The 18,516-nt window shown below is 45.1% G+C and overlaps 1 protein-coding gene across 2 annotated transcripts; it reads left to right on the top strand.

Annotated features, from left to right (window-relative positions):
* The first annotated feature begins 1,180 nt into the window (after positions 1-1,180).
* Steap1 (STEAP family member 1) lies at positions 1,181-11,982 on the top strand. 2 transcript variants are annotated; one of them, XM_050139697.1, is made up of 5 exons: positions 1,181-1,294; positions 6,248-6,362; positions 8,111-8,617; positions 9,023-9,187; positions 11,723-11,982. In XM_050139697.1, the coding sequence occupies exons 2-5, from the start codon at positions 6,279-6,281 to the stop codon at positions 11,978-11,980; spliced, it is 1,014 nt and encodes a 337-aa protein (XP_049995654.1). In that variant the 5' UTR covers positions 1,181-1,294; positions 6,248-6,278; the 3' UTR covers positions 11,981-11,982. The 2 variants fall into 2 exon arrangements, with proteins under 2 accessions (XP_049995654.1, XP_049995652.1); XM_050139695.1 differs by lacking the exon at positions 1,181-1,294 and adding an exon at positions 1,723-1,853.
* The last annotated feature ends 6,534 nt before the right edge of the window (positions 11,983-18,516 follow it).

The raw sequence follows: 18,516 nt of genomic DNA on the forward strand, positions 1-18,516 counted from the left end.
CAGACCTATTCTTCAAAGGCACGTGGGTTCATCAAATCACTATGTGGGGAATTCTTGACCCAGGGCCACCTTAAAGACAATACACAGGGTGGAGACACAGCCCAGTTGCTAAAGTGCAGTTGTCTTCTTCTGCCTCGTGAGTTACAGTTTCCATCCGAGTTCAGCCTGCACAGCTCACAGGGTGGAAGCAAGGGTAGTCCCTGGAGCTGGGGTTACGGGGTTATTTTGGACTCCTCTTCATCCACATGCCTACAATAAGTACATACTAAGTACATACATATATACAGGTAGTAAAGGTGTGTTGCTGCGACTTGGGTATACAGACTTACTTATGTGACCTAATTTATTTAGCCTGTGCTTTATGAAACTTTTTTCTGAAGATTTTGGCAGCCAGAGAGGAAGGTGGAGTGACCGTGGGGATGCTAGGAACCAAACAAAGCTTTTTCTCTTTGATTCTGGGTCTTAATCCACTAACCAGCCCTTTCTCTAAAGGTGGTTTTAATGAGTTCTACCTTCGTTAGAAATAAAAGCTGCACGTGTCTAGTTGTACCACAAGGTGTCAGCACAGGATAATTTAATCTTCAAAGGCCTCTTTTTTTTTTTTTTTTTTTTTACAGAACTTTTTTTTTTTTTTTTTTGAGTTAGTGACTCCGAAAAAAAGTGTATAAAGAGCATTAAAATGTGCAGTATAGTGAGGCGTGGTGGACCAGGCCTTTAAATCCCCGCATTCAGGAGGCAGAGGTAGGGGGAATCTCTGTAAGATGGGAGGTTTGTGACCCAGGGGCACGTTACAACTAATCCACAGGGCGTAGACTCAGCTCAGTCGGTAAAGTTAGTTTCTGCTGCAGAACTCACGCATTACTGGTTTATTTCGAACGCCTTTCACCTTTTGCTTTGTGTGCGCCCCCCATACACACACACCTAGCTATCCTCAAATGGCCACATGGAACATTCTTCCACAGACCTAGTATGAATGAATGAATAAAGGATGCTGTACATAGTGAGTTCCAGGCCAGCCAGAGTTCATAGCGAGACCCTGTCTCAATGGAAATAAAATAATAAAACAAAACATGCAGTGTTTGGCGCCCCGCGGATATAGGGTGATCACGCGAGAAATGGCTGGGAGTTTGTTTTGCTTTACGTTTCCTAACCAGACTAGTTCTGAAAACGCTGTGCACGAAATTCCCGAGATGTTGCAATTGAGAACTCAGTCAGTAATTACTGAGTCGACTTCCACTTCCGAGGAGTAGATCCCGCTGACATGTTCTCCTTCTGAAACTTTCGGATACTGACGGTAACTTTCCTGTTGGGTCTTAATACTTGATTGAGTTGAGGATGGGATGAGGAGGTGAAAGTCACTCACAAACTCAGACTCGTTCTCCGGCTGTACTAACCGCTGGTTCTCAGAGAAGCTAATATGCTTCAGCGAGAGCGCTGCCCTGCAGATGGAGACCTGGGATCCCTGCAGTCGCACGCAGGAACAGGAGAAATCCACAACTCCAGGTTCCGTCCAGACCTCATCCCCAATGGCATAGGTCCCGGCAGTCGGTTTTCAGCAAGCCCTCCGGGTGACAGTTTCGCCCGGTGCAGCCCAGGAGTGCTGCAGAGAACTCGCCCGCCGGTGGGAGCCTGAGAAGGGTCAGGCAAAGGCCAAGTCCACGCCCCTGCGGGGGCGCCACCCACGGCCGCCCGAGCGACCCCGGGTGAGCAGACGCCGGCGGCCGGCAGGGGGCGCTGTGCGACGGCGGCCGAGAGGCGGGGTCTGAGACGCAGGCTGCGAGCTGCGGGAACCAGGCTCCGCGTGGGCTGGGAGTCCCAGCAGCGGCTCGCCGTCGGGTCCCACGGAGGAGCGGGTGAGTCCTCGTGTGGTTCGCAGGGAGGGCACTTGCCCCTCGTCTCCACGGGCCCTGAGAAACTTTGCGGGCCTGGGGGAGGGAAGGGGGTGCATGGGGGTGGGAGGTCCCCGCGAGCCGGCAGGGTGCTAGGGGTCAGCGCAGCTCTGAGCCGCCCTCGGCGGCCCCAGCGGGGAGCTGGACTCCGAGGCCCTGGCGCTAGGGCTTGGGATTAGGATAGTGGTCAAGTTTGCAGTCAGGTTGGGTTCAGATAGTAAGTTTGCCAACTTGGCAAAGTCTCCTCGAGTTTGCATCGCTTAATGAATGGCTGGTACCTTGTGCTGTTTGTTTGGGTTTCTGGTTTCCTAGTTAATGGAATTTTTTCATCCTAAATCCTTGGAACACCGGTCTTTCGGGACCAGGGTGGGATTCGGATTTTTCTCCAAAATTGTCAGTCAAGGCTTTTAAAAAGTTACTCTGGTGAAGTCAACTGACTGGCATTTGTTAGACAAATAATTTAAGTACCCTTCGCATTTGGTCTCACTGTTCGGTTAGGGTAGGGATGTGTCCATATCTCAGTATTTAACCAAGGGAATTCATTTTGCATTAATGTCCAGAGCAATGCTTTAAGAATCAACACTGTGAAAAATACCCCCGTCTCCCAATAGTGGACTGTGGCAAAGCCAAAACGCGTTTGAAAGTCCCCAAGATAGGACACACTGCCACCCACAATGTGTTCCAGTCATTGGGTTTCTCGGATTCTAAACCCCTGGCCATAAACATGAGTCAGTTGGGCTGTGTCAATATTTAGCAGGAACAGCAAATTTGCCATCCTAGTTCAGCAAAACAGAAATCATGTCAGAATCTGTGCTTCACTTCTTAATGGGGAAGAGTTGGTGGGATACTGGGTCAAATCCTGGAGTGCTTGACACCTCCCTCTGCGCTGTTTCCTGCTGAGATGGCTGGGCAGTCTGACATAACCTTTCCTCCTGCCGAACTTCAATTATGTGTTGACCTGCTGTCTAATGGAAACCAGCATGTTTTATTTAACTGGTATTTTGTTTTCCTGGTTTCTGGGCACGCAGTCAGCAATCACCCTTACTGACATGGGCGTTTTTTTCCTTGGCCTTGCTCCTCAGCATGGTACCGTACCGTGCAAACAAGTGGCTGGGCACCTCCAGGGGCCACGCTGGCTCTCTACCCAGAATCTCCATGGAGTGGTTCTCTGTCAGCAAGCACTGGCATCTCGCTGCATGGCACAGGACTGGGTATAGAAAGGAGTTCCCATCCATTTCCTCTGCTTCCTTTCCCGAGCCACCATCCGTCTGTAAACCATTGTCCTTTAAAAGGGAGGCACCGCATGACCACACAGTTCTTGCTGGAGTGCTTGCCTGTCCTAAACCAAAGATTTTTGAGGCCTTCTCATTTAACTTTGTATTTTCCTCATCTGACGCCATTGTTCACAGTGCGTTTCGTGAATTAACAGTGAGCAACTATAGATTTATGCATACGTCACTTTCTTTACCATACCGAACCGCTGGAGTTAAAATACGCTCTAACCTTGGTCAGTCGTTTCTTGTGTTTTATCACACGCATGCTCCTCTAGTCCTAGACACCCCTCCCAAACTACTCTTTATAATATGGATTAAACTTACCAAATGGCATGAAAGTCCCTGAAAGACTGTAAGTCTCATTCTTTTCCCTCTTTAGTGTCTATGTGAGCTTGGCCTTCTAAGTGCTTCTTGAATGGCGTATACTTTACCCAAAAAATTTCAAATAACAATGGTCACCACCCGACTCAAACAAACCAAAAAAAGGGGGGGGGGTATTAAGATGTATTTTAGAAATCCAAGATTTGGTCTCAGGTACTTTAAACTATTAAATACTTAAACTATTGCCACCAGCCACCAGGACTGGTCCTTCTTTATTTCTTACTTCGTTTTTCTGTGTTGGCGTTCTTGTGTTCAAATGAAGAAGTCTTCCAGCTTACACAGAGGGTGGCATGGTAGTTTTATACAACCCTAACTTTGTAACATGGAGGGTCCTGTTTGTTGTTGGGGTTTTGTCCCGCCCAGTACCCCACAACTGTTTAGCCCCAAAGAAAATCACACATAGGTCTCCATAAATTATAAGCTGATTGGCCCATTAGCTCTAGCCTCTCACTGGCTAACTCTCACATCTTGATTAACCCATTTTCCTGATCTATGTTAGCCATGTGGCTCAGTACCTGTTTTCAGTGGGGCAGATCACATCCCGCTGCTTCGGTGGTCTGGGCAGGAGTTGGAGGAATCAGCTTCCTCCTTTCCAGAATTCTTCTGTTCTCCTTGCATCATTTCTACTTCCTGTTTGGCTTTCCCACCTATACTTCCTGCCTGGCCAATCAGCGTTTATTTAAAACATGATTGACAGAATACAGACAATTCTCCCACACCATAACTTAACAAAATGTTAAGAGTATCTCTGTATTCTCTGTCTCCTGGAGAGGATATTAGAAGAGGACTTAATGTGCCCACTAGACTTGGCTCCATCCTAGCTACTAGGTGTGATCACAGGAATTAACCCTGGGTCATCTTCCTGCAACCGGAAGTCTAATAGTCACATAAGCACAATAAGGTATCTTGAGGATAGGATGCAAGTTTGAATAGGACACTCATTCAGGCTTCGTATGTCTGTGCTTGGCCTGAGGATGATGTTCTATAACGCACTTACTGCTTGAGGTGGCAGCATGTGCCTCTAGTTCCGGCGCTCAGGAGGCAGAGACAGGTGGCTTGCTGAGTTTGAGGCCTGCTCCATATAGCAAGCTCCAGGTCAGGTAGCATTGTATAGTGAGACCCTATCTAGAAAGTGTACGACATATATATTTACTATTTTCCTGGGATTCAGTGAATGGCCTTCCATGAGGCCATGTGTGGAATTTCCCACTTGTGTTACCACACCAAGACTCCAGTTTTGCACTTTGGGGCAATTTTGCGGTTTTTGCAGGAGGGATGCTCAACCTATATTCTCATCGTGAATGTTTCAAGACAGGTAATTCTGGAAATATTTCCCAAAGTGCCTTAACTATAAAATGATGGTGTTAAGGAAAGGTGATCCCTCTGTTCTTTGTAAAGTCTTGACCTTTAAAACATGGAAAATATTCTGAGTATTAACAACCTTTTCCTGGAAATAACTTTCCACTTAGTAGAGTGTTCCAGGTGGTCCAGACTTCCAAAGTGTTCGGAATGATTTCCAGCAACATAGCTGTTGTGTGTCTAACTTGTTTTCCTCTTGCATTTGACAAAGTACAAATTGCAGGTGTAATCCCCTAGGAGTGATGTTAGAGCTCACTCAGAATAATGGATAATATATGAAGCATGATTAATAAAAACTCAGACAGAAACTGGGGTTAACCTAAAGATTTGTAAAACAAAGCAGCCAGCCACTGGGTCTTACCTTGACCTCAGTCCCAAATGGCGATCATACCTCTGCGAATCCTCAGAATGAGACTGTGTCTGAGAGCTGTCTCCTCCCATTTTATACTCCTCTCTAGGGCTGGGATTAAAGGCGTGCACCACTACTGCCTGGTTTCTATGGCAACCTAGTGTGGCTACTAGGATTAAAGGTGTATGTCACCACAGCCTGGTCTGTAAGGGTGACCAGTGGGGCTGATTAACTCTCAAATCTTCAGGCAAGCTTTATTTATTAAAATACAAGTGAAATGACACTATAAATATGACATCCTGCTTCTCCTGGATAAAAAAGGCTGAACCAAGCCTGGATTGGTTTCATGAAAGCCCTTAAGGAATAATTGTCTTTGTTTGGGAATTTTTTTTTTTTTACTAGTTTCTTCTCCATGGAGTTGAATGCAACTCAGCACCCCACTGGAAATGGATGAGCAGACATGTTTTACCAACAGGACTTATTCAAAGGGCACTCTGACAATACAATACAACTTGAAGCAACTGTTGGGATTCACCCTAATAATCTTGTCTCTTCCATTCACTGCCTTCGGGAACATTTCAAATTACAAATAAGTGAATTATTGTCTCAGATTTCAACCCTAGAAAGCCTGTGAAACATGTCTTCCTGAAGTCCTGTATCAGCTACCTCAAGCCTCCATTGATAACATTATTGTCAAAACTGAAGACTGCATTCCTGATTCCATTTACCCTTAAGGGGAATGAACTTTCTTCTAACTGGGAGTCTGGAGTTAAGTCTTCTTGCAGTAAAAAGTAACAGCCAATCCTTTGTGTTTCCTATAGGTATAGGCCATCCATTGAACAGACAGTTGGCATCAATGCTTCGCCACTCTCAATGTCCAGCCTTTTCACTATTTGACCCTTAGTTGTACCTATCATCTCTTATTCTAAAGTGAATAATATTATTCCATCAAACAAAATTATCATAAATGGAATAGACTTTTTTTATTTTCCTAGGTAGCTGAAGCCATACTATTTTGTAACATTCATGGAGATCGGTAAAAATATTACAAAGCAAGAAGAACTTTGGAAAATGAAGCCTGAGAGAAATCTGGAAGATGACACCTACTCGGTAAAATAATGAGTATTATCGCTAATAATTAAAATCTATGTACACTTCAAGCGTATTCTGAACCTGCTAGTGTTGAGAAAGTGCATTCCATTCTCGTCTGCTGGTCTCTGCGCTCGGGTGCCTGTGGCTGAAGCTGGCCTGAGTCGGAGCAGTGTGGTATGATTGAGCTGACTTGACTGGCTAGCTGGGCTTAGCTGAATAGCTGTCATTGGGTCCCTGAAAATCTGAGGTCTTGTATTTCTGTATGAAGTGAAGGAACTGGACTAGATCATCTCCAGAGTCCTTTCCAACACCTCTGCTTCTAAGTTTAAAAACAAAAATTACGATGTCCCATTTACTGGTGGTTTTGTAAACATTTTCATAGGCACTGTGGGAGCTCACAGGAGAGACCTCCACGTGGACGATGACTCAGAGTTTAAACAGATAAATCTTTTCATGCACAGAATCATTTAAAGGGTTAGATGTTTCTTACTACAACATTTGAAAAAGTGTTAGGAATTTTCGGTTCCAAATACTTACGTTTTTAAAATATGTAAAATATGTAAAATGCAATTATAATAGATTATTGATTATTCAAAGGGGGGAAAAGATTAAGAATTACAAGCATACATCCTTCAAAAATAACCCCGTAAGGCAAATCATTTTCATTTTTCAAGTAAGCGCTCTTACTTGCTGTACCCTAATTTTCACTCTTAGCCAGAAAATTGTTCTCGGCTAATTCAGGTGAGCTGTGTTAGCACGCAGGCGTTACCGAGGTTATTTCCTTCCACTGTGGAATAATGAGAAAGACGCTGGGTAGAACCGTGCTTTCTGACTCAGAGCAGAATCCAGATGAGTTAGAGAGGTCCTTCTCCATCACCGGGAGTTATGGGATCTGCAGGAAATGCAATGAGTGAGATAAACCGTGACCGTCGGAACAAGCAGTGGAGGCTTCTCCTTCGGCACACGTCGGGCTACGAAAATGAAGACTGGAGCCAGCGGTTCATGAAGGAACACAATATGGAACACTCTATGGTCCTAATTTGAGTTTTGTAAGTTTGTTGCTGTGTGTCCTTTGTGGAAATGACAAATGATTCAGCCCGCCTTCTTTGAGATTACTGACTACCCGAAACGCGGTGGACAGAGCGGTGTGCACTTGCGCGGAAGCCCCAAGTCGTGCTTTTCTCTACTGGTAACGACCCTATTCCTCCTGATCCTCTGCATCTGAATTATTGAATTTACCATCACTGCTCTGCATAAGTGCCCAGGAGCCAACAGAAAGATTGCAGAACACCTAATATGATATACTAGTTTGCTGGTTTTGCCAAAGAAAATTGGAATTTTTTAAAAAAAACGATTTTTTTTCGTTTTGGCTTCTTAAGATTGTGCCATTATTTCAAATCTTCACGAGACATGGCTATCGACGCTTTAGTGTGTCGGCACGTATCCTTTTGTTTTAAAGAGAACTGGAACCCAGTTTGGTGGCAACACTCACACAGAACCTGGCGGGTGAGTTCAGCTATGTGGGGAGCAGAAGGTCTGCCTGAGCTACAGGAGAGTCTGTCTCAGACACAAAGGAGGAAGTACACCGGTGTCTCGAGGTGCACCTTTGGTCAGTCATACCCAGACTGTACCATAGCTGAGTGGTATTCCCAAGCAAGTCTCTGAGTGCCCTATTCACTGAGAAGCACAGTGGTGGAGCAGGAAGTTAGAGTGAAAGAAATCCATTGCTTTTTTCCATTAAGATGTCCCCTTTCTTTCTTTTGTAGTCTCGGGACACGGGAGAGACCAGCATGCTGACCAGACAGGCGCATTTGCCGCACATGGTCCACGTCGACGCATTTGACTGCCCCTCTGAGCTTCAGCACACGCAGGAATTCTTCCCAAACTGGCGCTTGCCAATTAAAATCGCTGCCATTGTATCATCTCTGACCTTCCTGTACACTGTTCTGAGGGAAATCATTTACCCTTTAGTAACGTCCCGTGAACAATATTTTTATAAGATCCCAATCCTGGTCGTCAACAAAGTCTTGCCGATGGTCGCCATCACTCTCCTGGCTCTGGTCTATTTGCCAGGCGTCCTAGCCGCGGTCGTGCAGCTTCGCAATGGAACCAAGTACAAGAAATTCCCCCCGTGGCTAGATGGGTGGATGCTGGCAAGGAAGCAGTGCGGGCTCCTCAGCTTCTTCTTCGCTGTGCTGCACGCGCTCTATAGCCTGTCTTACCCAATGAGGCGCTCCTATAGATACAAGCTGCTCAACTGGGCATACAAGCAGGTAGGAGGTGTCACGCTGCGAGGTTAACAAACTGAAAGGTTCAAATGACCTAATGAATTAACACCCTCTTGTTGTACTAACGGTAGTATCCCAGGCCCCTGTTGACACTCTTAAGAGATTATCCTTCATTTTTAAAAATTGTTACTGTGATTTCAAGAGCATCTGTCATCTTATATCAAGGAGTATTTTTTATCTGAAAATAAATAGCAATTTCAGTATAAAAATACTTTGCAAAGACAGGGTCATATTTCGCTCTTGGCTTCCTGGCAGTGTGACCTTGCAAGGACGAGTTGTTTTACCCTCTGCTTGTTCCCAGAGTTCCCACGCACTCTCTGGTTCTGTCAGAATTAGCCATCAGATAAGCCCACTCATCAACAGGTCTGGCTGCGTTCCTCTTTTACTTAGGTTCAGCAAAACAAAGAGGATGCCTGGATTGAGCATGATGTTTGGAGAATGGAGATTTACGTGTCCCTGGGGATTGTGGGACTGGCCATCCTGGCTCTCCTGGCTGTGACGTCTATCCCGTCTGTGAGTGACGCTTTAACATGGAGAGAATTTCACTATATTCAGGTAAGTGATGTGTAAAGGTGACCCTAGAATATTAAATATATTGATTTATTCTAGAAAAATAATGTTTTCCAGTAGTAAAGATCCCATACTCTTTCCTTTAATAATGTTTTCTTAGTTTTTCTTTGGCTTCTTTAAATTGTCGAATGCATTTTGGAGACATAAATAAGAGACATTACTAAAACAAAAACATTGTTTCTCACATCTAAAACATTTTAGACAATTTGCTGCTCCCATCCAATAACTATAAATATGTTTGAGGAATGTCAACTGTTTACTAGTCTCCCCAATAAAAACATTATTTTTTCTATCCTTTGACTTTAGGAATGCCTTTGAAGACACATAGTTTTATGCTCTCTAGAAGAAAAACAAATCTTCCTCTAAAGTACAAAATTTTATTGACTGAATGTATTCTGATACCTAATTTTTTTTTGATAGAATCTCACACTTATACCCAGGCTAGCCTGGATTTTATTATATAACCCAGGATAGCCTAGAACTTACAGGCATGAGCCACCACACCTAGTTCTGTTATGTCATTTTTAAAGATGCTTTTTCTAAGTTACAGTTAAATTAGCTTAATCACTTGAACTTTCAAAATATTTCTGGAATTCAGAATCCTGTCATGAACTCACACAGCTTCTAGGTAGAGGCCCACACTTAAAAAGGCTCCATGCAGCAAGAGCCAAGGAGCTCAACTTAATTCAGTCATAAGGAACTGGGAAATGTTTTCAAGTCATATTCTTAACTTGTATGGTTAGGTAGTTCTGGAGATTTCCCCACAGTGAGGTGTTCTCCCCGTCTCTTCCACATGTCCATATGTGTCTCCGAGAGACAGCACGGCCTTCTGATAAGGCCACAAAGTTTCTTTTATTCCCACATGCCTTAGACTCAGTAGCACATTCTCTCAAAAAAAAAAAAAAATGTTTTCTGATTTTCATGTTCAGCCAGTAACCATGGAGTTTTGTCTCCCTCGTGAAATACTTTCTGACATTGCTTTTCTGTCACGTGTGCACTGAGCAATACTTCTCGGTGTTAATCTGAATCTGGGCATTGCACCTTGGCAAGTCCTCTCTGGCGGCTGGGGCTGTAAGTAGATAATACCCGTTTGGGGAAGTTAATCCACACACTCAAGAGCATTTCCAGTTACTAACCTAGAAACTTCACCTGGAGTCGGAGACTTGGTAACACTACCAATTTACCTACACAGTTCATATACCAAAAATAAAAATCTAGCTGTTTAATTGAGGGATAAGATTACAGCTGAATAGTTGAGATATTTTCATTTTGTCAGACTAATGATCATTTCCAATAATAGTTATCTAGAAGAATCTTGCCAGAATGTCTCAAAAGTCTATCAGTGGACAGCTCTGGACAGCTTTCTCTCTGTTTAATGTCAAAGCGTTTCAACAAATTGAAGTTGTTCTTCATATCTTTATTTTGTCCAATCACTGAAATGATTCCCGGTGTTTCTTCCATCCTATCAGAATATATAATGTATTAAAAACATAGAAATCTATGAGTTCAAGGCCACCTTAATCTACATAGTGAGCTCCAGACTAATGGGAACTACACAGGGAGACCCTGTCTCAAATATATATAAAGAACAAGTGTTTTGACTGGCCTCAGGTTTTCCTCACTACTTTTTCTAGCGTCCTCTAGAACTTACAATTGTGATATCAATAGACCTTCTCTTATGTACGTGGACCAGTGATTTTATTCCTCTTCTTTTTTTCCAGCATAGGGCATCAGAAAAAGAAAAAGAAAAAAAGTGGTAGATTTGCAGACCTTGTAACAAACATCAGGATGATTGCTTTCTATGTGAAGGGAAACCTCTACAATTATTTTCCCAGCCTCCTTTACTAAAACCTTTTGCTTGGCATTAAAAAATGATTCATTGGAAAACTGTACACATACACACCACATAAAGTCCATTTTCTATTCATTTACATAATTAGAATAACATCAGTTGATAAAGATCACTGAGGTCAGATTGATTTTTTTTTACAGTATCCTTTAGTCAATCAGCAATATTCATTGAACACCTAACATGTTCAAAATATTGTGTTGCTCCCACCAGGACCCTGCTGTAAGACAGTGTCCAATTTTATTTATTGCCTGGTAGGCAGAGTTAATATAAAATCAATAAGACAAAATGTCATAATGAATCCGGGATGTTGACCCGTTACAGAGTGCTCAGCTAACACGCACGAGGCCCTGGTTTTGAGCCCCACTGCCACCCATAAAGCAGAAACACCTTAAGAAAGCTGTCTTAAGCAGAATGGCAGAGAAGGCACAGAGAGAGCTGTTGACCACTTCCTAAGAGAAAGATAGTGACTTTTCAACTTACCTTAGAAACAAGAACAGTTACCCAAAAGTCGTGTGATGAGAAAGGTGTGGATGGACCGTGTTGAGAATATAGCATTAGATAAATGGAAGGATTTCCAAGCAGCAGAACAAGTCCCAAGGGGATAGGGGTGGAATCGACTATTACTGAATCAACCTTTACTTAGGATCACAATGTATTTTCTTTTGCAGAGCAAACTAGGAATTGTCTCTCTTCTTCTGGGCACAGTGCACGCTTTGGTTTTTGCCTGGAATAAATGGGTGGATATCAATCAGTTTGTGTGGTACACGCCTCCGACTTTTATGATAGCTATTGTCGTTCCAACTGTGGTCCTGATATGTAAAGCCGTGCTCTCCTTGCCCTGCTTGAGGAGGAAGATAATGAAGATTAGATGTGGCTGGGAAGATGTCAGAAAGACAAACAGGACAGAGATGGCCTCCAGGCTGTAGAACTTCTCAATACTGATGTGTTTTATTATAAACATCTCACGTTTGTGTTATTAATAAGTATTAATAAAATGAATACTTCAGGATAATGCTTTAGTTTGTATTACAACTGTTGTGTATTTGGTGTGTGTGTGTAAGCACATGGGTGCCAGGGCGTATATGTGGATGTCAGTTCTCTTCTAAGACACGCGAGGCCAGGAATCGAACCCACGTCGCCGGGCTTGTCGGCAGGCACTTTCCCCTGTTGAGCCATCTCACTCCCATGGGCCCCACCTCAGCATCTTATTGTATCTGTGCACGGGTTGTGCATTTCGAATTTGTTCATGTTCTGACAGATGTGATTCAAAAAAATCTGAACCAGTCTTTAGCATATTTTCTCTATGTGGAATAGCTAAACAACCAAATTATCAGATTTATCATTATAAATTTTTAAATGCCTTGAAATACAAGTCTTTACCATCTATTTTTAGATTTGTTATGTGTATGAGTGTTCGCTTGTATGTATGTGTATATATGTATGTATGTATGCCTGTGCCCTCAGAGGCCAGGAGAGCAAGTCAGATTCCGTAGACTGGAGTTAAGAGGTAGTTGTTAGCCACGGTGCGAATGCTCAGAGCTGAACCCATATCTTCAACAAGAGCAAATGTTTTAACTACTAAGCTAGATCTAAAAATTTGGTGTTTTAATAGTTACATATTTATGGAATACAGAAGACTATTCCAGTTCATGCAGACAATGAGTAAGGGTGAAATCAGAGCAGCTAACATGTAATAGTTGTATATGTCTATGAGGTATATTATGATTATTGTTGAAGAACTTTATTCTGATATAATCAGGTTTATTTATGAAACATCTGACTTAACAACAGAGATGTGTCTACAGAAATAGAGCAACAGAGGAATATCGCATATGCATCCAGCCAAAAAAGTAACTCCATTATCCAGAAGAAAAAGTAAATTTCATCATTTCTACCTTAGTTGGGGGCAGGTCAGTAGAACTTACTTTCATAGTTTGACAAAAATACTCCAGGAGTGAGTTCCTGAAGGACAACCAGCCGAGACTTATCCATGTGTGGCGTCTGTCCCGCCAGTCAACCAGCCAAGACTTATCCACGTGTGGTGTCTGTCCCGCCAGTCAACCAGCCAAGGTTGCTGGTACCTGCAGCCCCAGGGGCACAGCAAGATGTCACAACCCTTAGCACCAAGAAGCAGCAGCTGAGCTCCAGCCATCCAACCACCATAGAGGATTCCGGCCCAGCTGCAATCAATGGGACCACAGAGAGGCCTGCAAGGGTGCAAGGGCAACTACTCAATTCTGGCTGGCTTGGGTTTAAAATTCCATCTCTGTAACAGGCAACAGTGGGGCTCCTCTGAAATAGCAAATACCTACCTCCTCGATTAAAAAAAAACCACTGGGTCTCACTATGTAGAGCAGGCTGTCTTTGAATTCAGAGTTCCCCCACCTCTGCCTCTCAAGTCTTGGATTAATGGCTAATGCTACCACACAGGCTCAGGAATTCTTGTGCTAGGCAAAGGGAGGCTACAGCAGCCTCAGACTTAGGTGTGAGTCAGAGGATCTCTAGACTCCATTTGTAGTTCTTCCAAGGCTTTTTACAGCGATTCAACAGTGTTGTTACAAGCAGAAGAAACAGTAAAAGTTGTCTTTTAAAACAATATTAGTGAACCAACCCTGAGAACGGGAGTGTGGGAAGTCTGGCCGGACCCTTATCTGCCATAGGGTGCTGTGGGCAAGGGAGAGAATCCCCTCCCCCAAAGCCCTGCTCTTTGCTTCCTGTGGTGGAAGGGAAAACTGGTCCTGAGGGCCTGAGAGCGGAGAGCAGGCCCTGCACCTTGCTGGGCAGCACTGTGGAATCTACACCTTTGGTGGAGAGTGAGAAAGTGCGGGGGGGGGGGGGGGGGGGGGGGGGGGTCCCCCCCCCCCCCGGGAAGGAGGGAGGAAGGGAGAGTTGGCCCCACTAGTCCTTGCCTGTCACGCAGTGGTGCTGGTGAGGGAGAGATGCCTCACCCCCTCACCACCTAAGGCAGTTGGGAGAGCTGGCCCCAGGGTCACAAGAGTAGAAGAGCTGCCCCTGCCCCTCACCAGCTCCAGTGCTTGGGAGAGGGGCCCCTGCACCTTCCCTGGGAAACTCAGTGGAGCGGGCCCTGGTGGTGTAGGGTCGGTGAGCCAGCCCTGAGGGCTCGAAAACAAGAGACCCAGCCACGCCCCTTGCTCCTTGCTCCTAGGGTGAACTTGATGGAGGAAGGTCATTGGTTAATTATAATAAACCAACTGCTTGGCCACATAGCTTAGAACGTAGATGGGAGGAGTAAACAGAATAGAATTCTGGGCGGAAGAGGAAGTGAGGTCAGACTCTGCTCTGCTCCCGGACAGACCAGACAACTCTGCTCTCTGGAGCAGAGACACCACATGCCATGCTACACCCGCCCAGGATGGACGGAGGCTAGAGTCTTCCCGGTAAGCGCACCTTGGGGTGCTTACACACATCATTAGAAATGGGCTAGTCCAGGTGCGAGAATTAGCCTGTAAGGGCTAGAGTTCATGGGCCAAGCAGTTCTTAAATGAACACAGTTTGTGTGTTGTTATTTCGGGCATGAGCTAGGCAAGCGGCCGGGGTGTTGGGGACGCAGCCCCGCCGCCGCTCCTATTTCAACAATGCTGGAGAGCTCACCCTATAGTGGTGAGGATGGAACAGAAGCTGGCCGAGAGGGCAACACTACAACCACCCAGGTCCAGAACTAGGGTTATGAACAGGCCCACCCCAACATGACCCATCTATATCTAGGCAGCTTGTGAAGGAGCTGGTCCTGCAGACCCAAAGCTGCAGGATCTCCACAACACAGGGCAACAGCAGGATACCCAAGAGAAGTCCCAGTGAGGGCCCAGTATGGATAGCATAGTAGAAACCAGAGGCCTCGAACCAGACCAATGACTTTCAATGACCACTTGCAAGTCAAGATATTTGGACTAAAGGGTTTACTGTGTGACTCACTATGTCACACAATAACTTCCACGATGAGATTTTTCTTCCTTCTCCATTTTCTCTTCTCTTAAATTTTATGTATCAAAAGTTAAAACAGCCACCACCACCACAACACTGGGGCTGGGCAGATATCTCAGTTGGTGAAGTGCTTGCTGCAAAGCCCATGGGCCTGAATGTGCATCCCCAGCAGCCATGTAAGAAGCCAGGTACAGTGTGCACCTTCTGTAGTCCTAGTGCTGAGGAGCTGGAGACAGGAAGATCCCTGGGACTTGAGGGCCACCTAGACTAGCAAAACCCACAGACTCCAGGTTCACTGAGAAAGCCTGAACTATCTCAAGAACTAAGATAGAGCACTCAGGAGGCAGAGGCAGGTGGATCTTTGTGAGTTCGAGGCCAGCCTCGAGAGCTAGTTCCAGGACAGGCTCCAAAGCTACAGAGAAACCTGTCTCAAAAAAAAAAAAAAAAAAGAAAAAGAAAAAAAAAAACAAAGAACTAAGGTGGAGATCAGGTGAGAAAGACACCCCACATACACACACACACACACACACACACGTGCACGCACACACACGCACGCACATGCACCTACTCAAAATTGTTTTCAACAAAAGAAGGTATCTGCCTTGGTGTAGTCCTGAGTTTCTTTTTCCTCAAAAATTATTCATTAACACTTAGCAGACAGCAAGCCAGGGGCAGCAAAGAATGCACAAGACAGAAAAGGCCAAATTCCTTCTAAGTCTCAGAAGGCCAGCCAGCTGTAGTAGCTCACTGGATTCTGAGCATACTGTGATCTCTAAGGAACAGCTCTTTAGAGAGGCCGAGTCACGTGGCGTGAGGTTGAAGCAGAACACGCGGAACTTGAACTGGATGCTGAAGCTGAAGTAGAAAGACATCAGGGAGAACGGGAGGCCAGGTGAGGTCTGATAGGTTAGAAAGTCTAGTTCAGACCTGCTGGAGCCAAGCGTCTGAAGAAACAACACTCTGGAGAGAGACAAAGGCCACACAGGCTATTAGGATCATTTTGTGACGTGAAGCTGTTTGTACCACAATCCTTCCGGGTCTCAGGAAACCACCGCAAAGCCGCAAGCAGGGGCTCAGCACCTTTAGAACTGCATTTTAGAAAGATGTGGGAAGTACCGGGTGACGTTAGGTACACCAGTCATTTCCCCCATTGCTATAATCACATATGTGACAAGAGAAAACTCGAGAGAGGAAGTCTCACCATTTTAGGGGGCTCTTGGTGAGCTTAGCATATGGGGCTAGGACCACCAAAGTCACCCTAAAGCTGTAGATTCGGGTTGCTTTTCCTCATTGGGTTCTTGTCTTGAAAACTCAAATGAGATTCATGACTCATGGATGTTAAGTCTTTGAAATAATTTTATTACATGAAGTTTAAGAGAAAGAAGAAAGGCAGATCTTTTGTAGCTGGAGGGATCCCCGAAAGTGGAGTACCATTGATGTTGCTGTCCTAAACTTAATAAGGCATGGCTGGATGGAGGAGTTGGGATGAACTGGTCAGGCCAGTTTCTATTCCAGGTATCCAGGCCACGTAGTTTCAATCACAGTCTCTGTATGGCTCCAGGAGAGGGGAAATAGAGGGACAGACCAGACCCCTAGCCCCTTCCTGACACCCCAAGACCAGGGCAGAACCAGGCAGTTCGACAAGCACTTCTAGCATCTCTGATGAGACCTGAGGACAATTCTGGCACTTCTGACACTTTTAGTCAAGAAAGAAACTGGTCACTTTGAGGAGTCTCTTTGTGCCTGGCTAACGGCTGACCATGAGCCCAGACTCACTCACTTCCCTAAGCAAATCTTCTACCCTATTCAAAAGCTGTCAACCCAGGCCTATCCTCTCAAATACTTGCTCAGTGAGCATCTTATCATTTCGGGGAGGATGACTAAAGCCTGTTCAAATGATGTCTTTACTATTCTAATGGTCCGTTTAGCATCATTTTATGATAATAAGAAACGAATGTATGACGCTGACATGACTCTCTCTCCTAGACGACCATATCTGACAGAATATGTAAGAAGGTACGGCATAATGGCGTGGAATCTGTGGTCCATGAAATTAACAAAATCTCCTTTTTCTCCAAAACCCGTCTTCAAAGCACAGGTGTTAGAAGCCCTTCCGTGTGAATGGAACGCTGTTGCGTTCAGTTCCTTTGAGGTGCTCGCTCTCTTTGCTGCCAGTTCTCCAGGCGCTGGCGAGCGGCCCTTTGAAGCCAGTCCTTTCTCTTCAACTTCTTGAAAATAATCCCCACGCTTAATTAAATTAGTAAATCACTGACTTGTGATCATTCCACATAACCCGAAGGTAAAGTCCAGGACCTTCCCCTCCTGATGACCAGGAGTTCTTGTTTCTTGTGGCTAATAACAGTTAACAGAATCGTTCAGGGCTGCCCATTTGAAGCACGCCAAGAGCAAGCTGCCAGTTCTTGTAGCTATAAAATTACTGAAGCAGAAGAGGACAAAATCACCTGAGTTCTCTAATCCCCTGCCTAGAGACGAGAGGGCTAGTGAAATGAGACCTGGCTCAGCAAAAGTCCGGATCCCGGTGCAGCACTGGAGAGCGGGAGCAGGGAAGAAAGGGCCGTGTTAGCCGGCGAATCTCCCTGGAGCTGCTGTTCCTTCTGTACTCTGCTAGACCCTCTGAGAGTCAGAGAACCGGGAAGCAGACATGGAAGGGCTGTGGGCAGGGATGGATGCTAGACACAGGAGGGTACAAAGCACAGGACCCTGAGAATGATTTCAAACTCACTTTCACTTTGTAAATTTACATTGGAACTACCACGAAAGATAAATATTAATAGATTTACACAGTAGAACTAAATGTTAAGAACTTGAGGGATAGGTTTGTTTGTATTTGTTTCATATCAAGAACCCTTTCAAACCAATCTGTAACAAAAGCCCAGGATTAGGAAATGTTAAAGTTGAACTGGGCTTCCACAGCTGGGGCCCCACCTTTCCAACCTCTTCTGTTTCTGCTCACAAGCCTCTGTGACATTGCCAGCTCCACATTCCTCCAAATAATGCAGCTAGGGTAGTAGCTGAGAACCAAAGGTTCTGAGTAGTAATAGGTTTCTGTCCCCCAATAACAGTTTCTCCACCAACACAGTAAGCCAGGTCAAGCCGCACTGAAAAAAAGTATACAGGTTTGTTTGAGCAAGGCAATCAAACAAACGCCCGGGAGTTCTCCTGTCCCAGAGATCGAGACCGGTGAAACTGTGCTTCCAAAGAAAGCAGGGAGACTTTATAGGTCGTAGGCGAGAAGTAAAGTTGTGTCCACCACAAGCTGGGCTTGTGCCCAAGTATAGCCAAAACCTAAACACTTTAGGCAGGGACTTGGGCAGCTGGCAACTTCAGGGGAGGAAGCTGAAGTAGCCTTCAAAACTCTGATGTTGCTTGGAGACTCTCTGAGTGGGTAGGGTGTGGAAAGGTGGGGGGAGGGGGGAGGCTTTCTGAATTGTGTTGGGGCGTAAGCTGGGGAGGCTCCAAAGAAATAGTTCTCATCTTAATTCACAGAACAGCCTGCTGC

This window comes from Alexandromys fortis, unplaced genomic scaffold (genome assembly GCF_014885135.2).
Source record: "Alexandromys fortis isolate MF-2015 unplaced genomic scaffold, M_Fortis_MF-2015_v1.1 scaffold_38, whole genome shotgun sequence".
NCBI lineage: Eukaryota > Metazoa > Chordata > Mammalia > Rodentia > Cricetidae > Alexandromys > Alexandromys fortis.